This window comes from Pelodiscus sinensis, chromosome 7 (assembly GCF_052426305.1).
Source record: "Pelodiscus sinensis isolate ZL-2025 chromosome 7, ASM5242630v1, whole genome shotgun sequence".
NCBI classification, from domain to species: Eukaryota; Metazoa; Chordata; order Testudines; family Trionychidae; genus Pelodiscus; species Pelodiscus sinensis.
The window spans coordinates 22,801,752-22,822,734 of NC_143058.1; the positions used below are offsets into that span (position 1 = coordinate 22,801,752).

The window sequence follows — 20,983 nt, forward strand, 5'->3', positions numbered from 1 at the left end:
CTTTTATCCTTCTCATGAGGCAGGGAATAAGGCTATTAAATGGTTCTCTAAATCAAGATTAAACTAAAAGTTGGAGAGAATATTGTATCGTACTCCATAATAAAGGAAATATGAATTCTAAAGTATCTAGACCAAATTTTTAGATGAAAAAATCCAGGAAAAAACATAGAGTCCATATACTGATGTGAAAACACATAGGCTAAGTCTATATTGGCAAGATTTTGCGTAAATACTCTTTAACGCAAAAGTTTTTGCGTTAGACTATTTGAGTAAGAGAGCGTCTACACTGGCATGTGCCTTTGCACAAAATATGTGCTTTTACGCAAGAGCATCCGTGCCAGTGTGGATGCTCTCTTGCACAAGAAAGCTCCGACAGCCATTTTAAACATTGGGCTTTCTTGCGCAAGAAATTTATGTTGCCTGTCTACACTGGCCTCTTGCGCAAGAACAGTTGTGCAAGAGGGCTTATCCCTGAGTGGGAGCATCAGAGTATTTGTGCAAGAAGCACTGATTTTATACATTAGAACATCAGTGTTCTTGCGCAAGTACTTGCGGCCAGTGTAGACGTAGCCATTGGGTATGAAAACTCACTGACTTTAGCCACTATGTACATTTCACAACCAGAGTTCAAGCCTGACTCTGAAAACAGAGTTGCTTTTGCAAATCCCTGCAGCACGCAGACTGGTAAGTCTTCTCAAGCTTAGAAGAGGAAAAAGCATAGAAGGGAATTGAGGAAATCCCAAAGAGTGCACTGTGGCTGAGCTTTGATGATGGAGTTAAACTGTTAAATATAAACCATTAATTTTGTTTATTCTCTCTCTCTCTCTCTCTCTCTCTCTCACACACACACACACACACACACAAATTCTTTATATTTTACGCAACAATAGGTATTTAGGAAATGCCTACTCCAATCACACTGACAAGATAATTGGGGCTTTGTAGTGAAAATATAAAGAATTCTGAAAGTGCACAATAGAAATCCAAATAAAATAAGAATAAGTTTCAAAAAATACAGAACAGTCTTAGTACCTGAGGAAAAATGTAGGATCACACAGAAATGCAGACACTGGATAAAGTAGTAAATTCCTCTGAATAAAAAAAGAGTTCTTGATTTTTTAAGTAATAAAGGATAGGCAGGGATGAGTATCTAAGAGGGATTGAGTTCCTTATCCTATAGGCATACACTGTAAAGGGCATTTTTCTTGGCAAGCTGAATAGCAGTAGTGAAATCTCTTAGGAACAATTGGCTTAAGTGTAGAGATTCATCATCAGGACCTGCATCAGTGTTTCCTATAAGCTGAGCGCTTGGGTGGTCACCTAGAAGATATTCTTGTGCCATCTAGCTGAGTAAGGCTATGTCTACACTGCATGCTTATTTCAAAATAACAGAGTATATGTCTGCACAGCAAGCCCATTATTTTGAAAAAATACTTCAGCTTTCTAACCCTCATTTCATGAGGAGTAAGGGATGTTGAAGTACTTCCTTCAACTTCCTGCTGTGTAGACAGCGCCAAAAGTGGAGTTAAGGTACTATGCAATTAATGTAGCTGAAGTTGCGTATCTTAACTTTAGCCTGCAGTGAAGACATACCCAACAGAGTGCCCACAGCCATCAACAGCAGGCACTCTGTGTTTATATTTGTAGTACATATCCACCCATGACTTAATGCACACAACAAAATTTATTCCACCCATGGATGGAAAAAAATTCAAAACTGACCAATATTCATATTTTGCAACTGGCCCTATCTCCATAATAGTCCCAATTAAACCCACTGTCCAAATGCTCCCAAACTTGGTGGTGATTAGGTTTAAAATCTAGATCAAATTGCTCGGTCCCATCTCTACTCCAGAGAGGACCGAGGAATTTTTTCAGAAAAAGTCGACAAAATGATGAAAAGTCCAATTCAGAAGCATTCTAATGTTTAGCACTGCACAATCTTTCTACTCCAGGTAAACTGCACTGAAGGATAACTCATCATGAAGATGGTTCTCAATCTTCCTAATGCAAAAGTGAGAAATATTACAAGTGTTTGAAAATAATGAAGCTCTGCTAATATACTGTAAATGTGACAATTATAGGTACATGTTGTTAATTAGTGTCTTATAATTTATCTGGCAGTAAACAAATATTTTCAACAAGTTTTATCTATCAACACATTTAAGAGAAAAAGGCATTTTCAAGTTTATTCTTTTGTGTTTTTTTTTTGTAATGTCATACCTATCACACACTGCACTTAGACTCTGTGAAAATTCACAGCTTTTTTCAAGCCTGTGTGTCTATGTGTTAGAGAGGGAAACAGCAACAAAGCAGCAAAATGCCTTTGTGCCTTTCAATATTTAATGCATAAGCAGAGCAACAGAATATACTGAAATATCAGCTACATTAAGCACCAAAATTTCAGTTTTTAAGTCTGCAAACAAAGTTAGCTAGAAAGACAGGCATTTATACCGGTTTGCTAAAGGAATCCAACAAACAAAACTAAAACACTTACTGTGAAGATACTGAGCAATGTTTATTATCCATTCATCTGTTAATCTCCCAGTTTCTGATATCTTGGTACATTTCAGCTGACTTGAAGATTCTCTTGATTCAATCCAGCAAACTGCATCTTTGTTGTATATAAAATCCAATGTATAAATTCCATTTCCTTTCACTGAGTTTGGAGTAGAAACTTTACTTCCATTCAGATATAAAACTTCAATCGTTTCAGAGCTTGCAATCAGAAGAACTGGAGGTCTATCACTGGGTTCTAAAAAATGAGCAAAAAGGTTAGTTGATAGATTATTCTATTACCATCTTGCCAGAGCACATGTAGTACTTATGTTACCATAGCTGTATATTTACAAATATTTAACACATTGATTTTTCTTTTTGCTGCAAATACATACACCACAATAATTGAGATTACTATTCAGTAACACTGAATCTAGACATTCACTCTGCTCTTGTTCTTTCTTTGTATATCACCTAGCACAGTGGGACCCCGATCCATGACTAGGGCTACAGCAATACAAACAAGCAAATAATAATGACAAGAAGAAAATGAATTAGCATCCAGATTTATCTCAAAGTTTCTTCAACGGATTCACTTATATGTAACTCGAAACAGAAAGAATTACAAACTAAATTAATCATTTCTACCCAGTCCATAAACACTTTCTGAGAATGAGAGACCAAGAAGAACTAGTAAACTGGTAAGTTATTTTAGAAGTGGTGTGTATTCAACATTACTAGTAGAAATGGATGGACAGCCTCTCCCTGCCTTGCAGGAGATCAGGATTCCGCTGGGCCTAAGAGAATGCTGCTTGGAAAGCTAACTTCATGGCCAAAGTTATAGTGAAAAGTGGCTATCTTATGGAGATGATATGTCTTATGTCACCAGGAACAGGGTACAAGGTTTTAAATACATTACACAATATCCCTGCCAGCAGGAATAGAACAGGAATAGGAAGTAATGTAATTTATGTTGCTGGATATGTTACAAGGAACATACATTACAATACCATCACTGTATTTTGTTCTAAACACTAATGCCTGCTAGGATGCCTCCCAAAAGAATTTCCAGTAAAATAAACGGCATTAATTTTGCCCTCTAAATTACAGTTCTTCTACACTAATGGTGTCCTTGAATGAGTTTTTCATTTTCTCAGCTTGAGAAAGGTTGTTAGGGATGTGTTTGACTGCCATGGGAATGGAAGATTTGAAATTTCTATCAAGAAAATATACGCAGAGTCAGACTAAAGAAATTGGTTTTGGAGAAGGGTAACTCAGAAATAGACAAAGAAAATATAATTTGAATAAAAATGTGCTACTTGTCATTGTTTGGTTTGCTTTAATTGAATAAAATCACTGCTAATCATTTATAACATTTAAATTAATGAAGGATGAGTACTTAAAATATAATATGCTTTATTAACAGTGATGATTAAGTATTTTAACTCACTCAATGCCGCTCCTCAAACCAGATAAATGGAATGGGTTTAGTATCCCATTCAAGACTCAGTACCATACACTAAAGGATGGATAAACTCTCAAAGCCACAGAAATGAATAATATTTATTGGGATTTTTTTTTGCATTGTAATGGGTGCTCATTAAAGCAACAAGGAAGCTAACCTTTCTAGATGTATTTTCTGAATTTTCATTAATATTTGTATATAAAATGCTCATGTTCAGTATATAATAGTGTATTTGGCATAAATAATTGCAATAGAACACAAAGGTATTAGAATCAGAACTAAGAAAAATCCGGCAAAAATATTTTACCCTTTACAAAAGCAGAGTAGGATTCTGAACTGGTGCTACCTTAAAATCAAGATGGGGGCCTGTCTGATATTCTCAGCATGCTGCAGTGTATGGCCTGTATCTGGCAATCTGGAATAGCCAGGTTTCTGGATTCATTATAGAAAGGTTGCTATCTGCACTGTGCACTAGGGAAATTGCATTCTGCCCCTTCCTGAAGCAGCAGCAAAAGGTAAGGCTTAGATCTACTAAGGTACTTAAATGTATAAATCCCTGTTTTAGGTGGCAGTGATATCCACAAAACCTCTGATCAGATGCTACACTAAGCCCTGGGAGTTATTTTGAAACAACTCCCCTTATTTCTAAATAACAAGTGGAGCATCCACACTACCAAGCCTGTTATTTCAACATAACAGGCTGGTTATTTTGAAACAACAATTCTTGTTTGTCATGAAGAATAACACTTATTTTGAAATTGTTATTTCAGGAGTTATTATTTCAAAATAACTTCAATACATTTTGAAATAATTTCCTATGGTAGGCATGCCCTAAATGCCTAATTGTTTGCAGTATCAGGGCCCATGGGAAATCTATTAAGAGGAGGTAGTGGGGACAACCTTCTAACTTTTTGCCTAGTGGTGAGTGCATTCACTTAGGATGTTCAAAACCCAAGTTTAATTTCTCCATCAGTCCAAGGGGGAGAATGGATATGAGCAGGGTTCTCTCACCAGAATGCCCTAACTACCAGGCTACAGGATAGTATGATGTGAGGCTTCCTCAATCTCTCCTGTTGAACTTCCACACTTTGACTAAATACATAACGACTCATCAGACGAGAGAGAACTCAGCAGAGAAAGGATGAATCTACCTCCAGAAGGTTAGGAAATTGAGAAATTGAGAGACTGAGACCCATTTGCTCCACTTAATCTAATTATATATCCATACTGAAACAGATTCTGCAGAAGAAAATAAGGGAACCCTATTTCAGAATCTCTAATATCCCAGTTTTATGAGAGTTTGGAATATTTTCTTCCCTTCAGACAGGAGGAACTTGAAGCTTTCACATCTCAGCTAAATGCTCTAACAACTGGGATTAAAGTGATAGGTGGGCTCCTCCAGCTATTTTGTGGCAAATGGGGCAGGTACCTAATTCATTCTCACAAGACACGAATTAAATGCCCAAGCTGCCTGACTGCAGGATAGGGATTACTGGGTGTGTCTTGTTAGCACAGATAAGTGTGTCCTGGTAGCTCATCTTGGGCACCTAGCTACATGAAATGGAAGGAGCTTTGGGACCCAGCTCTCACCTGGTACCTTCCATTGACTAAGTAATGTGGCTCCACACCCAGAGACTGGCTTTTGTGGCTCACATTCTTCAGTGCTTGTTTCTCCCCATTCATTGTACAGGAAACCTCGGTGCCTTGAATTGCATTTTGAGGATCAAATTATTTCTGTGATTTTTTTTAAAGTGCATGGAAGGTGTTGCAATGCTCAATGCAAATCTTTTTGTGGAGCTGAACCTAAGTGCTTTCCCTGAGTCTATCTGTAATCAACTCTGAGGTTGGCCCCTAGACTCTTTGTTTGGATAATACCACTTCTTCCTTTCCTCACCTTTTGGTTTATTGTAGCAATGATGGGATTTTTTCCCTGAAGCTCTGATAAACAATTCAAGAGCTAGTCTCACATATTTATACCACCACCCATGACAATAGGTTGACTGTGCCAAAGAAAATTAACAGATTATAGCTGTCAAGTGCAAAGTTTCCATATGAAAGTGCAATTAAAAAAGCATAGTAGATGCCTACATAGGGCCCAAAATGATTGAAGCTCATTCAGAATGAGTTATTAATTAAATACATCTTAGCAAAAAATGTTGAACCACAAGATAAGATATCATGGTATTATGTAGAACTCCCTAATGCTTGGTAATGTTGAAATTGCCCGAGAATAGTTAGAATTTAAATGTAACTCTGGATGTATTTTAATTGACATTCAAATCTGGTGTTATGCTGAGATAATCACAGATATGGTCGACTATTAAATTACAACTTGTTCCTTATAGCACAATAAGCAAACTTGCAACCTATGCTTTAACTCATTCATTCCTAAAGAAGGTATCAGCAGGAACTATATGGAACATTGCATATCTTTTGTAGAAATTTAAGGACTCATATTTACAATATGCATTACCCTCAAGTCTCAATAGAAATTATTTCACTGCTTTGGATAATGGTGCTAATAGGGCCAGATCCTGACCGCAACAAAAGCAGATGCAGGCCTTGGAAATTTTACCTAATTCTTAAAAATCTAAGGACCAAGTAAGAAAAGCCAATGTGAAAAAAGCCCAAATTGCTATATGAAGACTAGTCACCTAAAGCAACCCCATTTTCAATTCAAAACCTCAAAATATTGTGTGCTGTATTTACACGTGATATTATTAGTCAGCATTCTACTATAACAGAGATTTAAAAATCAATTTAGCACTGTGGAGAGTAGAATGCTGAAATTAATATTCATTAGAACTATTTGATACATTTTATCTAACAACACATTTGAAGAACAGTATTTGATGAGCCAGTCAGTTACTAGAAGACCATCAAGTGAATAAAATACTTGTTGGAGTCTGACGAATAATCCATTGAATAATCTATTCACAGTGTTCGATTCGATGCCAGTGTGCTTCTATTGACTTTGATTCTATTGACTTTGTTTCTCTTGCTTATGTTTTCCCATATTTCTTTCCCTTGATTATTATATGCTCTTTCCTATTGTAGATCAGTGTTTATCTTTTTCCTAAAATTGTCTGCATTTATTATTTCCTCTTCTTTCTCTCTACCTCGATTCCTTATCTATATTTTTCTCTACACAATAGTTTTTACCTCAACCCATACATGTTTTGTCCCTGTTTTCCCTGTAGACAGAGAGCTTAAATACTAGCAGAGCCGATAGCCTTTGTGGTCCCCTGGTCAATGTTGGGGGACATGGCTCCATGCTCCTGGAAAGGGTAGGGATGAAGCAGCCAGTCTTCAGTGCTGCCTAGAGTATGAATACCCCTCCCACACACCAGCTCTTAGCGCTCCTCAGAACTTAGTGTTCTTTTGAGATGTGTGGTCCTTGTGTGTATTTCACATTTTGGTTGATATGTATTCCATGAACCTGAGACTAGAACATTTTTGTTAGAAGCATCCATTTGTCTCCATCTGCACCCTTTTCCTCCTTGTGTTCTGAACCAAGAATATAAGCAGCAATTTGGGCTGACCATCTCTCCATTTCTCTAACTACTACAAATTGTCCAGTGTAATGCTCTACAGTAGAGAGGAAGGAGAAGGTAGGAGAATAAAGATAGGGTCCACATTTTAAAGAACTCAGGTTACAGTTGCTCCTCCTTTCTTCTGCAAGTTATGGTGACTAACAAGCAGTATTCACTGCAGAGAAGGGGGTGAGGGCCTCTCTGATACCAATGACTGGAGGACTGTTGAAAAATACATCTGCTGCAGAAGCTTGTAACAGGGCTTAATATCTCCTAAAGGTCTGAACAGAATCCCATGTTAGCTGCCTCCCATATTGCAGTGAGAGAGATGTCTCAAGGTGAAGCAACTGATGAAGCCCAGGCTCTAGTCTCACCCTGTGGAGAAGGGGTTCTTCCTAACTTATAACCCAATAGAACACACTCTGAAATCCACTTGAAAAGTACCTGGGAAGAGATTGCTTCCCCTCTCATCCATTCCACAGCCTCGATGATTGCCAAAGGTAGAATGCCAACACTCACCAGACATCCAAACAGTGAAGCTTACTGTCTTTGCTGGTGATCTGTGGCTTTCGAAGGAAGTCAGGTAAGTGAATTGTCCAACTCAGAAGAAAAGCTAAGATTATTTTGGGGGCACATTTAGACATAATCTCAGCAAAACTTTATCCCTATGGAAGATTGTGTACTGTCAGTCATCAGGATCCTAGTTCACCCCAATGATTACTTTGGATGACTACAGGCAATTTGGAATGCTGTTAAGGCAGAGCATAGGGCCCAGGAAGGTGGCACTTTCTATTGACAAATTCTTCACGGAAGAATGATTAATAAACCCCCATTACTGAAACCTCTGTTAGGAAAAGAAGCACTTTGTAACAGTCAACTGTCACATACTGCTGCTAATTACGTTGGGTTTTTTAAGCAGTCATTGAAAGAATTATGGAGTTCCATTTTTTTGTATCAATTATTGGGTAGTGGGAGCCCTTTTCCTTCCCTTTTCCCATAATTCGGTGCTACAGAGCTTCAGGAAGAATGATCTGGAAGCACAAGTGAATAAGGACAAGGCCTGGGATGGATTTTTAGTGGCAGGCTGCAACTTCATTAATATGTATCAGGTGGCTCTAGTGCTGGGTTTACAGGGCTTCTACCAGATAGCCCATAGCTGAGGCCATAGGAGTAGAGTTTCTACTGCTGAATCATTTCACCTTTCCTATTGAAATGGAGTCCCATCAGCAAAATCCTGTGTCTCTTATTTCGGATTGCTGACTCTTTTGCCTTTTATGTGCCCTGATCACCTGCTGGTAGTTGCAACAAACCAACTTCTCTACAAATCCTAGCATTAAATTGCTAAATCCTATAGCTATATAAGTTAATTGTGTCTTAAGTGTGATATGAAGGCCAAATTTGGCACCAATGGGGAAAATCCTTCCTGACCCTCTGAACAGGAAATAAATCAGAGCTGTAGCAACCTAAAAACAAAATTCCTATATTATATAACTACGTATTTAATATTGTTATACATTAAAGAGGGATAACGTATTCAGCTCTGAAGAGGATGTATTCCTCTTAGCTTACAGACAAGTTTTTAAAAACTGACAGTGGGAAGCAAGATCCAATCATCTCTGGCTGGCCAATGGGGAACTGAGAGTTCAGATAGAGGTGGGGCCTATCTCTGTATACACTCCATCGTTAGCCTAAAGCTCGCTGCCCTTTGTGGATCCAGTCAAATTTCTCATCCATTAAATCAACGGTGCACACTCATATACTCCGTCCAACGGCCCGCATACACACACAAGCCACCTGATTGCTATAATAGCTGAATGTTTCCTTCTGCTGCCTTCTCTCTCCCTCAGCTTTCTGCATGCTACAAGCAGATGGTATGTCTGCCATTCTACCTCCATTCCTTGGCTTCCCCAACTCTTTGAACCATTCTACTGCTTATTTCTGCTCTTGCACATGGCTTTTCCAAGCAGTAACAGAGTAAAAAATGACCTGATGGTTGTCAGTTTCATTCCTGCACACAGTTTCTGAAAAATAACAGTGAAGATTAACAATACTGATCAGTTTCCACTCTACTAAAGGTACAAATTATCTGAACAGCAGCTGAGGTCTTGGAGCGGTCTGCAGTTCTGAATAGAACATGTTGCCTTACGTGTGGAAGACTATGATAGAGAACAACATCCTTTCTGTATGTACTTAGAACCATCTAATTAAATAATATATCAGGGATGTAGTACTCCATTAACCTCTATAGGATGGTTCAAAATACCTATAGACAGATTATCTTTATCCATATATTCTCTAACATAGAAAGGAAATCTGAAAAGACATGTTGATTCTACACTTGTTGTCAAGTACTTTAATTATAATCAAGTCAACTCTGGCCTCCAGAGAATATCATTTGAGTATTTCATAACAATGTTAAGAATGTTCTACTTATACAGTAATCTTTCACTGGATCATGCTTTTCACAGTGGGATAGTTACCCATTATTTCCAACTATACATAGATACCAAGAGATTCAAGAGTCAATATTTTTAAACATATATAAATGCTGAATTAAATTACCTCAGTCTTTTATTAGCCATGTATACATAAAAAGATTAATAAGGTTCTTGGGTAACATATTAAGATACTCTAACAGATAGTTAAAACACAGAAAAAGTTGAACAACACTTTGTGTAGATTTCAATTAAATTATAATAAATGTAATAAGTTTCCACCTCAATGAAACTGAAACTACAACTACTACTACTACTACTAAAAGTTGATGAATAAAGGTACAATTAGCATTAGGTTATGTAGTTTACCCAGATAACAAAAATTACATAGTCACATTTGTTACTCTTTTATTTTTAGAAGAGAAGAAAATGGCACATTTCTAACCCACAAAAGTGTCTATAATTATTTCACAGTTTGCCAAATAAAAGTGAATTTTCCTCTAGATTGGTTGTGAAGTACTGATGAAGATAAAACACTTGTATTCTTTTCCTGCCTGATCTTTGCTTGAATTACAGAAGAGTAAGCTGAGTCACAACACATCAAATATCATCACTTCTGCATTGCTTCCTCTGCCCTCCCCATGACCTCATCACCATCACTAGCAACTTTACTGTAGAAGAAAATCTTTCGATATGCCAGGAAATGTATTACTTTGCAGTGATTTCCACTGAGAAAGAGGAGAAAACAGAGTGGAAAGCAACTTTGTACTGTTTTGCTGGAAGAACACTTATTAAGGGGTACTGTACTTCAATAGTGCACGCTTTGTAGTGGTAAAATATAAGCACTTGGTCCTTATCAACAAATGTTGTCACGATTGTCAGAATGAGAGTCGAAAAGATACTATAGGTAGCATGGCACAAAAGAGGACAGAATATATTTTAAAAATTATTTCAGTTACCTATAATAACCCTAAGCAGGAGTGATGTATACGTTAAGTCCTTAGAATTTTAATTCTCTGAACTTTCATCAAAGCTCAATGCTATCAAGTCCATTTAGGAGTGCTGAATTTTTTTCTAAAATAATAGAAACACATGCTTGCAGTAAAGACTGAGCAAGGCAGTCTGCTTTTGATCAAAGAAGAAATATCTTCCTCTCATTACAAGCCATTTCTTTCTAGATCAAGGATGCCTGAGGTATAAAATCTTGTGTGAGCTTTGGCAAGAGAAATCACCTTTCTTCCAGAGCTTAAACTTTCAAACTTCATTTACAAAATAATCTTTTAATCAAATTCAGATTGCTCAACATAGCCTGAAAACTTGGCAAAGAAAAAAAAAAGACTTAGAACTCATGTTCTGAAAAACCACATCTCATCTCTTTTTTTGTACCTGAATAAATCATTAACTAGTTTTTTATTCATAAATGGAAGCTGTTGTTAAAAGGACTGGAAAAACAAGGTGAGCCAATAGCTATTATGACAGCTATTTGAATATCCTCACAAATAAGGCGCTACATAGGAAAAGTGATATACTCCAGACTGAGCAATTTGGCCTCTTATTTATATCCCTTGAAGTAACAGTGTGATATAGTTAATCAAGATGATAAACACTTAGCCTTAATACCGCATAGCAGCACACAGTCCAAGAGTCGTCAATATTATATAGCAATGATGGAATTCTCTACTTCTGGACACTGTGTCACCACTACTACAGTTTGGCCCCACTGTACTCTTTGATAGTGGAGGGAGATGGGTGGATACATGAAACAGTGGTTTCTTTGGCTTCACTCTTTTGACTGATCCACTGTCAATTCCACCTGCCCCTTTCAGCTCTGCAAACTAATCTGTATAAAACTGAGCTTAAGGCTTCGTAATGGGTACAGATATCAGAGCACATTCTTGGAATTCTATTTCTCTCCCCAGATCTTTTGGCCAGCAGAACAGCATGACTGCAGAGGCTGGAGCAGATTCATCCCTTAATAAATTCCTGCCAAAAAGATTATAAGTCAAATTCTGCACTCATTTACACCAAATTAGGGGTTATTGCATTAATAAAATGGAGTTATAAAACAGAGATATATGGATCAGATTCCAGTCCTCTACCTTTTGTCATATTTCAGTTTCAACTCAAGATTTCTGAAAGGTGACAGATTTGGGCACAGGAGACTGAATTTGGCTATGGGTCACCAGAGCACTTAGCAGCCCATATAAAACTATCTATGTATATAGCTACTCCCTTTAGAGGCATTAAGATACAGGTAGAGTCTCCTTTTCCCCTCATCCTCTCTCCTCTACCCACCATGTAGCCTTGGAGAAAAATTACAGACAGAAGCTCCAGCCCATAGGAACAGAATCAGCCAAAGGAGGAACTTCTTGACATCAACAGAAACGTTTATATTTTTGAGGGGACTCTCTGCCCTATGCTGATTCATTGTTTGCTCCAATCCCCTTCTCCCCTCTCCCCATCATGTTCTCTCCATCTTGGCTTCATCTTTTTTCTTACAACTCTTATCTTCAGTTTAGACCATCCTAAATAACCTCTGGCACAAAAAATTGTGGTGCTAATATGCTGCTTGCTGCCATCACATGTTCATTCTGTTTGTGCATTATACCCCTTTCTTCACTGCTTCTGTCTGGTCTATTTAACTGTAAGATCTTTGGGAGGAGGGGGGCGGAACACTCTACTAGTCTGTATTTGTCTAGTATTTAGCACCATGGGACCCACATCTCAGTTGATCCTTATGCACTACTGTAATAAATATGATTTAAAATGAATACTGACTGCAGCTGGCCTTGTTTCCACCTGCTAAACTGCACAAAGGAAGCCAAAATACCTCTGTAATATTACTTTCCAGTGTAAACATTTGAAGCAATTGTCATAGACACATTAAATAGTCAGTCCAATAGTAGGTGGGTTAATGCAATTGCAAACAGTGAAGCATGGGGTCCATGTGAAAATTTCTGTCTATTAAGATGTAGCCCTCATAATGAAAGCATTTGGGAACTCATATTCTGCTTATTCAAAGAACAACTTCAACAAGGTTAGCAGCAACATGCATTTCCTCATACTATCTTAGCCATGACTTGAACTATCTTCTACAGATGTCTATGTTTATTGAATACTGGCTCCTTGCTGAGTCTGCCAGTAAGAGTAAATATTGCTGCAAACTGTAATGAGGGAGAGTGTGAGAGAGAGAGACAGACAGACAGACAGAGGAGCATTTCTCTGAGGAAATGATCTGTAGCCACCACCTTATTTAACATGAGTCACTAAAATAATGACAGATGGCTGCCACAGACAATCATTACATACTATGCTGTATTTATACTTGTGAGCTATTGGTCAAAAACTCAACTGTTTTTCAGTCCTGGAGCAATCCGCTTTTGAAGTTCTGAAATGTTTTACTGTATCAGATGCAATTCCTGTTACGTCCCACTAAAATAATATGTTTAATGGAGAGGGTTGGGAAGATTATTAAAATAGTTTTCTCCGTACAGAATTGCTTGTATCATATTACCTGTTTGTTAAAATCCATACCATACAGCTTGCATCAATACAAAACTTAAGTTTCAAGTCTCACTTTTTTAGTTCATCAATATTTTAAATTATAACTCCCAAATGCAATCAAATAACACTATTATACAGTTCCTTTGCCATAATATTTTCTAGTTTTAGCTTCAAAAACACAGCACCTGCCACAAGTCTGCCAATTGACACAGAAAAATACTCATTTGTTTCCTCTGGATTTTCATACATCAACATAAAAATATACCTTTATAATAGGCTTTGGTCATTCTGTTGCAAACAGGAGCAGCAAACAGGGAGTTTTGAGAGGGAGTTCTCCAGGTAGGGGCAAATACGGGACCCTTGAGATAAGTGGCTGTCTGTAGTGTGTGTTTGTGGGTTACTTGCTGTGTGCTGAGCTTGTGTTTGACTGTTTGTTTTGTTTGTTTGAAGGTGCGTGTGCTGTGTCTGGCAGTTGGAAGCTCTGAGCTTCTAAAGGTTTTCAATCTAGAAGACTCTGTTAATTGGCTGAGGCTTAGTCAGGGGGTGGGGTTTTAAATCAGGAAGTTTTGATTAATTAGAAACCCTATCAATAACATAGGTAGCTGTAGGAGAGAATGCAGGCACAAGCCCAGCAGCAGACATGGTGCTATCCTGCTTATTGCACTCAGTGTAGCAGGTATGATTACCTGCCCTGTGGGTGGGTAGCATGTGTGTGCATTCGGTACAAGGAGCTCCTGGCTCTCAGAGACCACATACGGACTTTGGAGGCCAGTGTGAATGAACTGGAGGAACTGAGGGAGGCAGAGAAGTATGTAGATGAGGCTTTCCAGGACACTGTAGAATTGTCCCACCTCTGGTCAGACAGCTCCTGTGCTGTTAAGGAGGATGAAAGGCTCAGGGAAGGAGAACAGTCAATGGGAGGAGAGAGAAACCTTCCCATAGTCAGAGCCCTCCTTCCAGATGTTGGGGTATCCTCTTGCACTCAGGTTATCTCTCCGGGGGAGGGAACTCCAGTCACTAGGAATAGGCAGTTGTTAGTAATGGGAGATCGATCATTAGAAATGTATATAGCTGGGTTTGCAATGACCGGGAGAAGCGTATGGTGACTTGCTTGCCTTGTGTGAACGTTGCAGATCTCTTGAGCCATCTAGATAGACTTATGTGTAGTGCTGGGGAGGAGCCGGTGGTTGTGATACATGTATGTACCTATGACATAGGGAAGAGTAGCAGAGATGTCCTGGAGGCAAAATTTAGGCTGCTAGGAAAGAGACTGAAATGCAGGACCTCTATGGTGGCATTCTCAGAAATGCTTCCAGTTCCATGTGCAGGGCCAGGTAGGCAAGCAGAGCTTCAGAGTCTCAATGTGTGGATGAGACGATGGTGTAGGGAGGAAGGGTTAGCTTTATAAGGAACTAGGGAAACTTTTGGGATAGGGGGAGCCTATACAGGAGGGATAGGCTCCACCTAAATCATAGTGGATCCAGACTGCTGGCACTTAACATTAAAAAGGTTGCAGAGCAGATTTTAACCTAAGAGATGGAGGAAAGCCGATTGGTGTGGAGAAGCTTGTGGATTGGACACAGACGTCTCTTAGAGGACAGTCTATTCATAGAGATTCTCTAGATTTTAGTCAGAAGAGGATGGAAGAGGACAAAGTATGGGCCAGATCAGACGAAAAACATTCACATGAAAAAGAATCTGACACATAAGAAAAGGGCAGATAACTAAACAGTGACAAGTTTTTGAAGTGCTTGTACACAAATGCTAGAAATCTAAAAAATAATATGGGTGAACTAGAGTGCCTCGCGTTAAAGGAAGATACTGATATAATAGGCATTACAGAAACTTGGTGGAGCGAGGACAATCAATGGGATACAATCATTCCGGAGTAGAAAATATATCGGAAGGACAGAACAGGTCATGTGGGTGAAGGAGTGGCACTATATGTGAAAGAAAATTTAGAATCAAATGAAGTAAAAAACTTAAATGAATCAACATGTTCCATAAAATTGCTGTGGATAGTAATTTCCTGCTCTAAGAAGAATATAACAGTAGGGATCTATTATTGACCAACTGACCAGGACAGTAATAGTGACTATGAAATGCTAAGGGAGATTAGAGAGGCTATCAAAATAAAGAACTCAATAATAGTGGAGGATTTCAACTATCCCCAGGTTGACTGGGTACATGTCATCTCAGGACAAGATGCGGAGACAAAATTCCTTGATACCTTAAATGACTGCTTCTTGGGGCAGCTGGTACAGGAACTCACAAGGGGAGAGGCAATTCTTGATTTAGTCCTAAGTGGTGCAAAGAATCTGGTCCAAGAGGTAATTATAACAGGACTGCTTGGAAGTAGTGACCATAATATAATAACATTTAACATTCTTGTGGTGGGAAAAACACCTCAGCAGCCCAACACTGTGGCATTTAATTTTAAAAAGAGGAACTATGCAAAAATGAGGTTAGTTAAACAGAAATTAAAAGGTACAGTGACTAACGTAAAATCCCTGCAAGTGGCATGGAACTTTTCAAAGACACCATAATAGAGGCCCAACTTAAATGTATACCCCAAATTTAAAAACATAGAAGAATTAAAAAAGAGACACCGTGGCTTAACCACCATGTAAAAGAAACAGTGAGAGATAAAAATACATATTTTAAAAAGTGGAAGTCAAATCCTCTTGAGACAAATAGAAAGGAGCATAAACACTGCAAATTAAGTATAAAAATGTAATAAGAAAAGCCAAAAAGGAGTGTGAAAAACAGCTAGCCATAAACTCAGAAGGTAATAAAATGTTTTTTAAGTACATCAGAAACAGGAAGCCAGCTAAACAACCAGCGGAGCCTCTGGATGATTGAGATACAAAAGGAGTACTTAAAAATGATAAAGTCATTGAGGAGAAACTAAATGAATTCTTTGTTTCAGTCTTCATGGCTGAGGATGTTAGGGAGATTCCCAAACCTGACCCGTCCTTTGTAGGTGACAAATCTGAGGACTTGTCACAGATTGAAGTGTCATTAGAGGAGGTTTTGGAATTAATTGATAAACTTAACATTAAAAAGTCACCTGGACCAGATGTCATTCACCCAAGAGTTCTGAAAGAACTCAAATGTGAAATTGCGGAACTATTAATTATGGTTTGTAACCTATCCTTTCAATCAGCTTCTGTACCCAATGACTGGAAGATAGCTAATGTAAAGCCAATATTTAAAAAGGGCTCTAGAGGCAATCCCGGCAATTACAGATCGGTAAGTTTAACTTCAGTACCGAGCAAATTAGTTGAAACAATAGTAAAGAATAAAATTGCGAAGCATGTAGAACATAATTTGTTGGGCAAAAGTCAACATGATTTCTGTAAAGGGAAATCATGTCTTACTAATCTATTAGAGTTCTTTGAAGGGATCAACAAACATGTGGACAAGGGGAAGCCAGTAGATATAGTATACTTAGATTTCCAGAAAGCCTTTGACAAAGACCCTCATCAAAGGCTCTTACGTAAATTAAGTTGTCATGGGATAAGAGATCCTTTCGTGGACTGAGAACTAGTTAAAAGACAGGAAACAAAGGGTAGGAATAAATGGTAAATTTTCAGAATGGAGAATGGTAACTAGTGGTGTTCCCAAAGGGTCAATCCTAAAACCAATCTTATTCAACATACTCATAAATGATCTGGAGAAAGGGGTAAACAGTGCAGTGGCAAAGTTTGCAAACAATACTAAACTGTTCAAGGTAGTTAAGACCAAAACAGACTGTGAAGAACTTCAAAAAGATCTCACCAAACTAAGTGACTGAGCAACAAAATGGCAAATGAAATTTAATGTGGATAAATGTAAAGTAATCCACATTGGAAAAAAATCCCAACTATACATATAATATGATGGGGGATAATTTAGCTACAACTAATCAGGAAAGAAATATTGGCGTCATCGTGGAAGATGTCCATGTAGTGTGCAGCAGCAGTCAAAAAAGCAAACAGGATGTTAGGAATCATTAAAAAAGTGATAGAGAATAAGACGGAGAATATCTTATTGCCCTTATATAAATCCATGGTATGCTCACATCTTGAATACTGCATACAGAAGTGGTCTCCTCATCTCAAATAAGATATACTGGCATTAGAAAAGGTTCAGAGAAGGGCAACTAAAACGATTAGGGGTTTGGAACAGGTCCCATATGAGGAGAGATTAAAGAGACTGGGATTTTTCAGCTTGGAAAAGAGGAGACTAAGGGGGGATATGATAGAGGTCTATAAAATCATGAGTGGTGTCGAGAAAGTGAATAAGGAAAAATTATTTACTTGTTCCCATAATATAAGAACTAGGAGCCACCAAATGAAACTAATGGGCAGCAGGTTTAAAACAAATAAAAGGAAGTTCTTCATACAGGGCATAGTCAATGTGTGGAACTCCTTGCCTCCAGAGGAGGTTCTGAAGGCTAGGACTATAGCAGGGTTTAAAAGAGAACTAGATAAATTCATGGAGGTTAAGTCCATAAATGGCTATTAGCCAGTATGGGTAAGGAATGGTGTCCCTAGCCTCTGTTTGTCAGAGGGTGGAGATGGATGGCAGGAGAGAAATCACTTGATCATTACCTGTTCGATTCACTCCCTCTGGGGCACCTGGCATTGGCCATTGTCAGCAGACAGGGTACTGGGCTGGATGGACCTTTGGTCTGACTCAGTATGGCCATTCTTATGTATGTTGAACAGATTATAGGAGAAAATAAGAATAGGTTGCTGAATAGGGAAATGTTTTGTTCAATTTGTCTTCATTAAACAGAATTCACTAATTACCTTAAATACTTAATTTATTATTGCTTATAAAATATGCATTAATTAACCAATAAGGCATAATATGAATATTAATATACTGAAATCAACTCTCTAGAAAGTTGCATGGAGCAAGGCAGAGGTTCATGTGTCTAATATCCTAAAGGTCTAATTACTTCATGATAATTTCCCCTGACACCCAGGTTATCTGGAATTAGGGTTCATGTGAAAATTGTATGTGCGTCACTATTCTTGGCTGAATAATGTATCTTGCATGATTTTATTTACTCTTTCAGTAAGGTTTATAGTTGATCTTAGAATCAGAGCTGGAAGCGACCTCAGGAGGTCATCGAGTCCAGCCTCTTGCCCAAAGCAGGACCAATCCCAACTAAATCAACCCAGCCAGGGCTTTGTCAAAGGTGAGATTTAAAAACCTCTAGGGATGGAAATTCCACCACCTCCCTAGGAAACCCATTCCAGTACTTCACCACCCTCCTAGTAAAATAGTTTTTCTTAATATCCAACCTACACCTCCTCCACTATAACTTGATAGCCAACCTTGACCAGAATCTTCCTTTAAAAGTGTTCAGTAATAATCCATGACAACTGAAAAGTTTTTTTTCTAGATTTCTAACAATGGACAACTGTGTTAAATTAAAATCCATCTCTATTATGTACATAAATAACTACCCTATTTACCAGAAAGACAGACAGACAGACAGACATATAGGACTTTAAGAAATCATTCATACAATGTTTAAAAAAAACACTTACCATTTTTGACCTTGCAAGATTTGTTGTCAGGCTGAAGTATATAACCCTCCACACAACTACATGTATATGATCCATCTGTATTTATACAGGTTTGGCTACAGGTCCCATACATGTTGCATTCATTTAAATCTAAAAGATACATTGAAATAACATATAAGAGTTCTCACTTAAGAGTAAAAATAATTAATTCCTATAAAAGTAATGGTAAGCACTCTGTTGATTAATTCTTATTTTTTTCCAATTGTTTTCTGCCACAATCTCATCTGAGCTGTCTGATGATGAAACTATGCCAGTGACAAAAACAGAAGGCCAATATTTATCATTGGAAGGCTAGCTTCTATCCAAGTATTTAAATTAAAGAAAGGAACCTCTTGAGTTTTTGCTCTCATCAGAGACCACTTCCACCTGTACTGAGTGCAGGCATTTAAATTTAACATTGATAACAAATGATGCAATATATCAAAAGAAGAAAATTGATTGAATATGCACGCCAGCTCATTCACATTAGGAAACTATTTTAAATGGTTTAAGCTCTTTCACGGAATCATCAGTTTCTACTTACAATTAACAATGATATAAAAATGCAAATCACTCAAATGTTCAAGACAAGAAATAAAAAAAAAAATACAGGGTCAAATTCTCAGGTATTACAAAACAGAAACATATAAATTCAAAGACACACATAAGAGATTACACGTATGCAGAATAATTCTGTTAAAGTGGGGAGGAGGAATGATAGCCAGTACGTATATTATCAAAGTGATGGAAAAACCCTATGTACTTTTGAATAGGAAAAAAAAGTCGTTGGAAGATAAATTAATCTTTTGCTGGAATAGAAAAAGCATATTAACTTCAATCTGTACTTCACAGCAGAAAACCCATCAAAAGGCAAGTGCCAAGCTAAGATATATGATTGAAGGTTTTTTTAAAAAAGGAAATTCTGACCCCAGTTTACATGCCTGTGAGGTGTCATACCCCCAAAATGGCTAACAATGTTTCAGAGAATGTCGAGGATATGGAGTCTCAGCTGCTTGGAAAAGAGACAACTCATCCCAGACCTCTCTGAGCAGCCTTAGACAGGTCTTAATACTCTTTCTCCTCACACTGCAGACACAGAGTTGTCTAGACTATCATCATTCTGGACTGGAAGACTGGTGGGACCACAAAAAATTTAGAATGCTATGAGATTACACAAGTGGTCCTGTGAAATACTGTTTCATCTTCACTCCCTAATACACATAGCTGATTGTTTCAATTGCTGACTAGGAGTCAACAGTGTGAGAAATATGGGATGGGATGGGGTGTGGGGGGGGGGGGGAGGACAGGCAAGTATTCCTATCCTTGACATCATCCTCTATATTCTGACTCCCATATTCAGTAGTTGGCCCGGATGGAGTAACAGTTTCCCCCCATTGGGACACATTTGTCTCGTAAGTAAACACCAGAGAGAGGACTGTCACGTCTTGCTGTAAATTTTGCTGTGCTTCACAATTTACCATAGATTTTTAAAAAGTTGCTATTTCCATTGAGAAGATACAGCTGACATGTCAAATATAAATGCGATTCCAGCCAAACCGCTTCAACAGCAAATGTGGGAAACTCATTAGGACCCTTGCACTGTCCCATACTCTACTACTGTACCTCAATACCTTACATGCCAGGTTTGTGTAAATATAGTTTAACCATCTATTTAACCCATTCTCAACCAAATTTAGGCTCAGATACTGCAAGAAAGTCTGCAAAGATACCTTTGTTCTTGATGGAGTTTCTTGTAAGGCTGGGCCTTAATGTTAGAGAAAGTGAAACCACATTTTCTAGTTACCTTTGCAGTTTCTTCCATCATCACCTACTTCATATCCATCCTCACAGTAGCAGACCGTGCCATTTCTTGAAATAGCACATTTGTATTGGCAATTCATCCGTTGGCATTTGGGTAATAATTCTGTGAAAAAAAAATAGAACCAAATTTCATTAGAAGGTAAACCTTAGGTCTCATTATTT

General features: G+C 38.0%; 1 protein-coding gene across 1 annotated transcript in view; it reads right to left on the reverse strand.

Annotated features, from left to right (window-relative positions):
• The window catches only part of LRP1B (LDL receptor related protein 1B), a 1,362,068-nt gene that overhangs the window by 734,213 nt on the left and 606,872 nt on the right, over positions 1 to 20,983 (reverse strand). The window contains exons 4-6 of the mRNA XM_089779714.1: positions 20,805 to 20,924; positions 18,983 to 19,111; positions 2,498 to 2,755 (exon numbers count right to left, since the gene is read on the reverse strand). Of these exons, the coding sequence (XP_089635840.1) occupies positions 2,498 to 2,755; positions 18,983 to 19,111; positions 20,805 to 20,924 (507 nt within the window). The remainder of the gene's footprint in view (positions 1 to 2,497; positions 2,756 to 18,982; positions 19,112 to 20,804; positions 20,925 to 20,983) is intronic.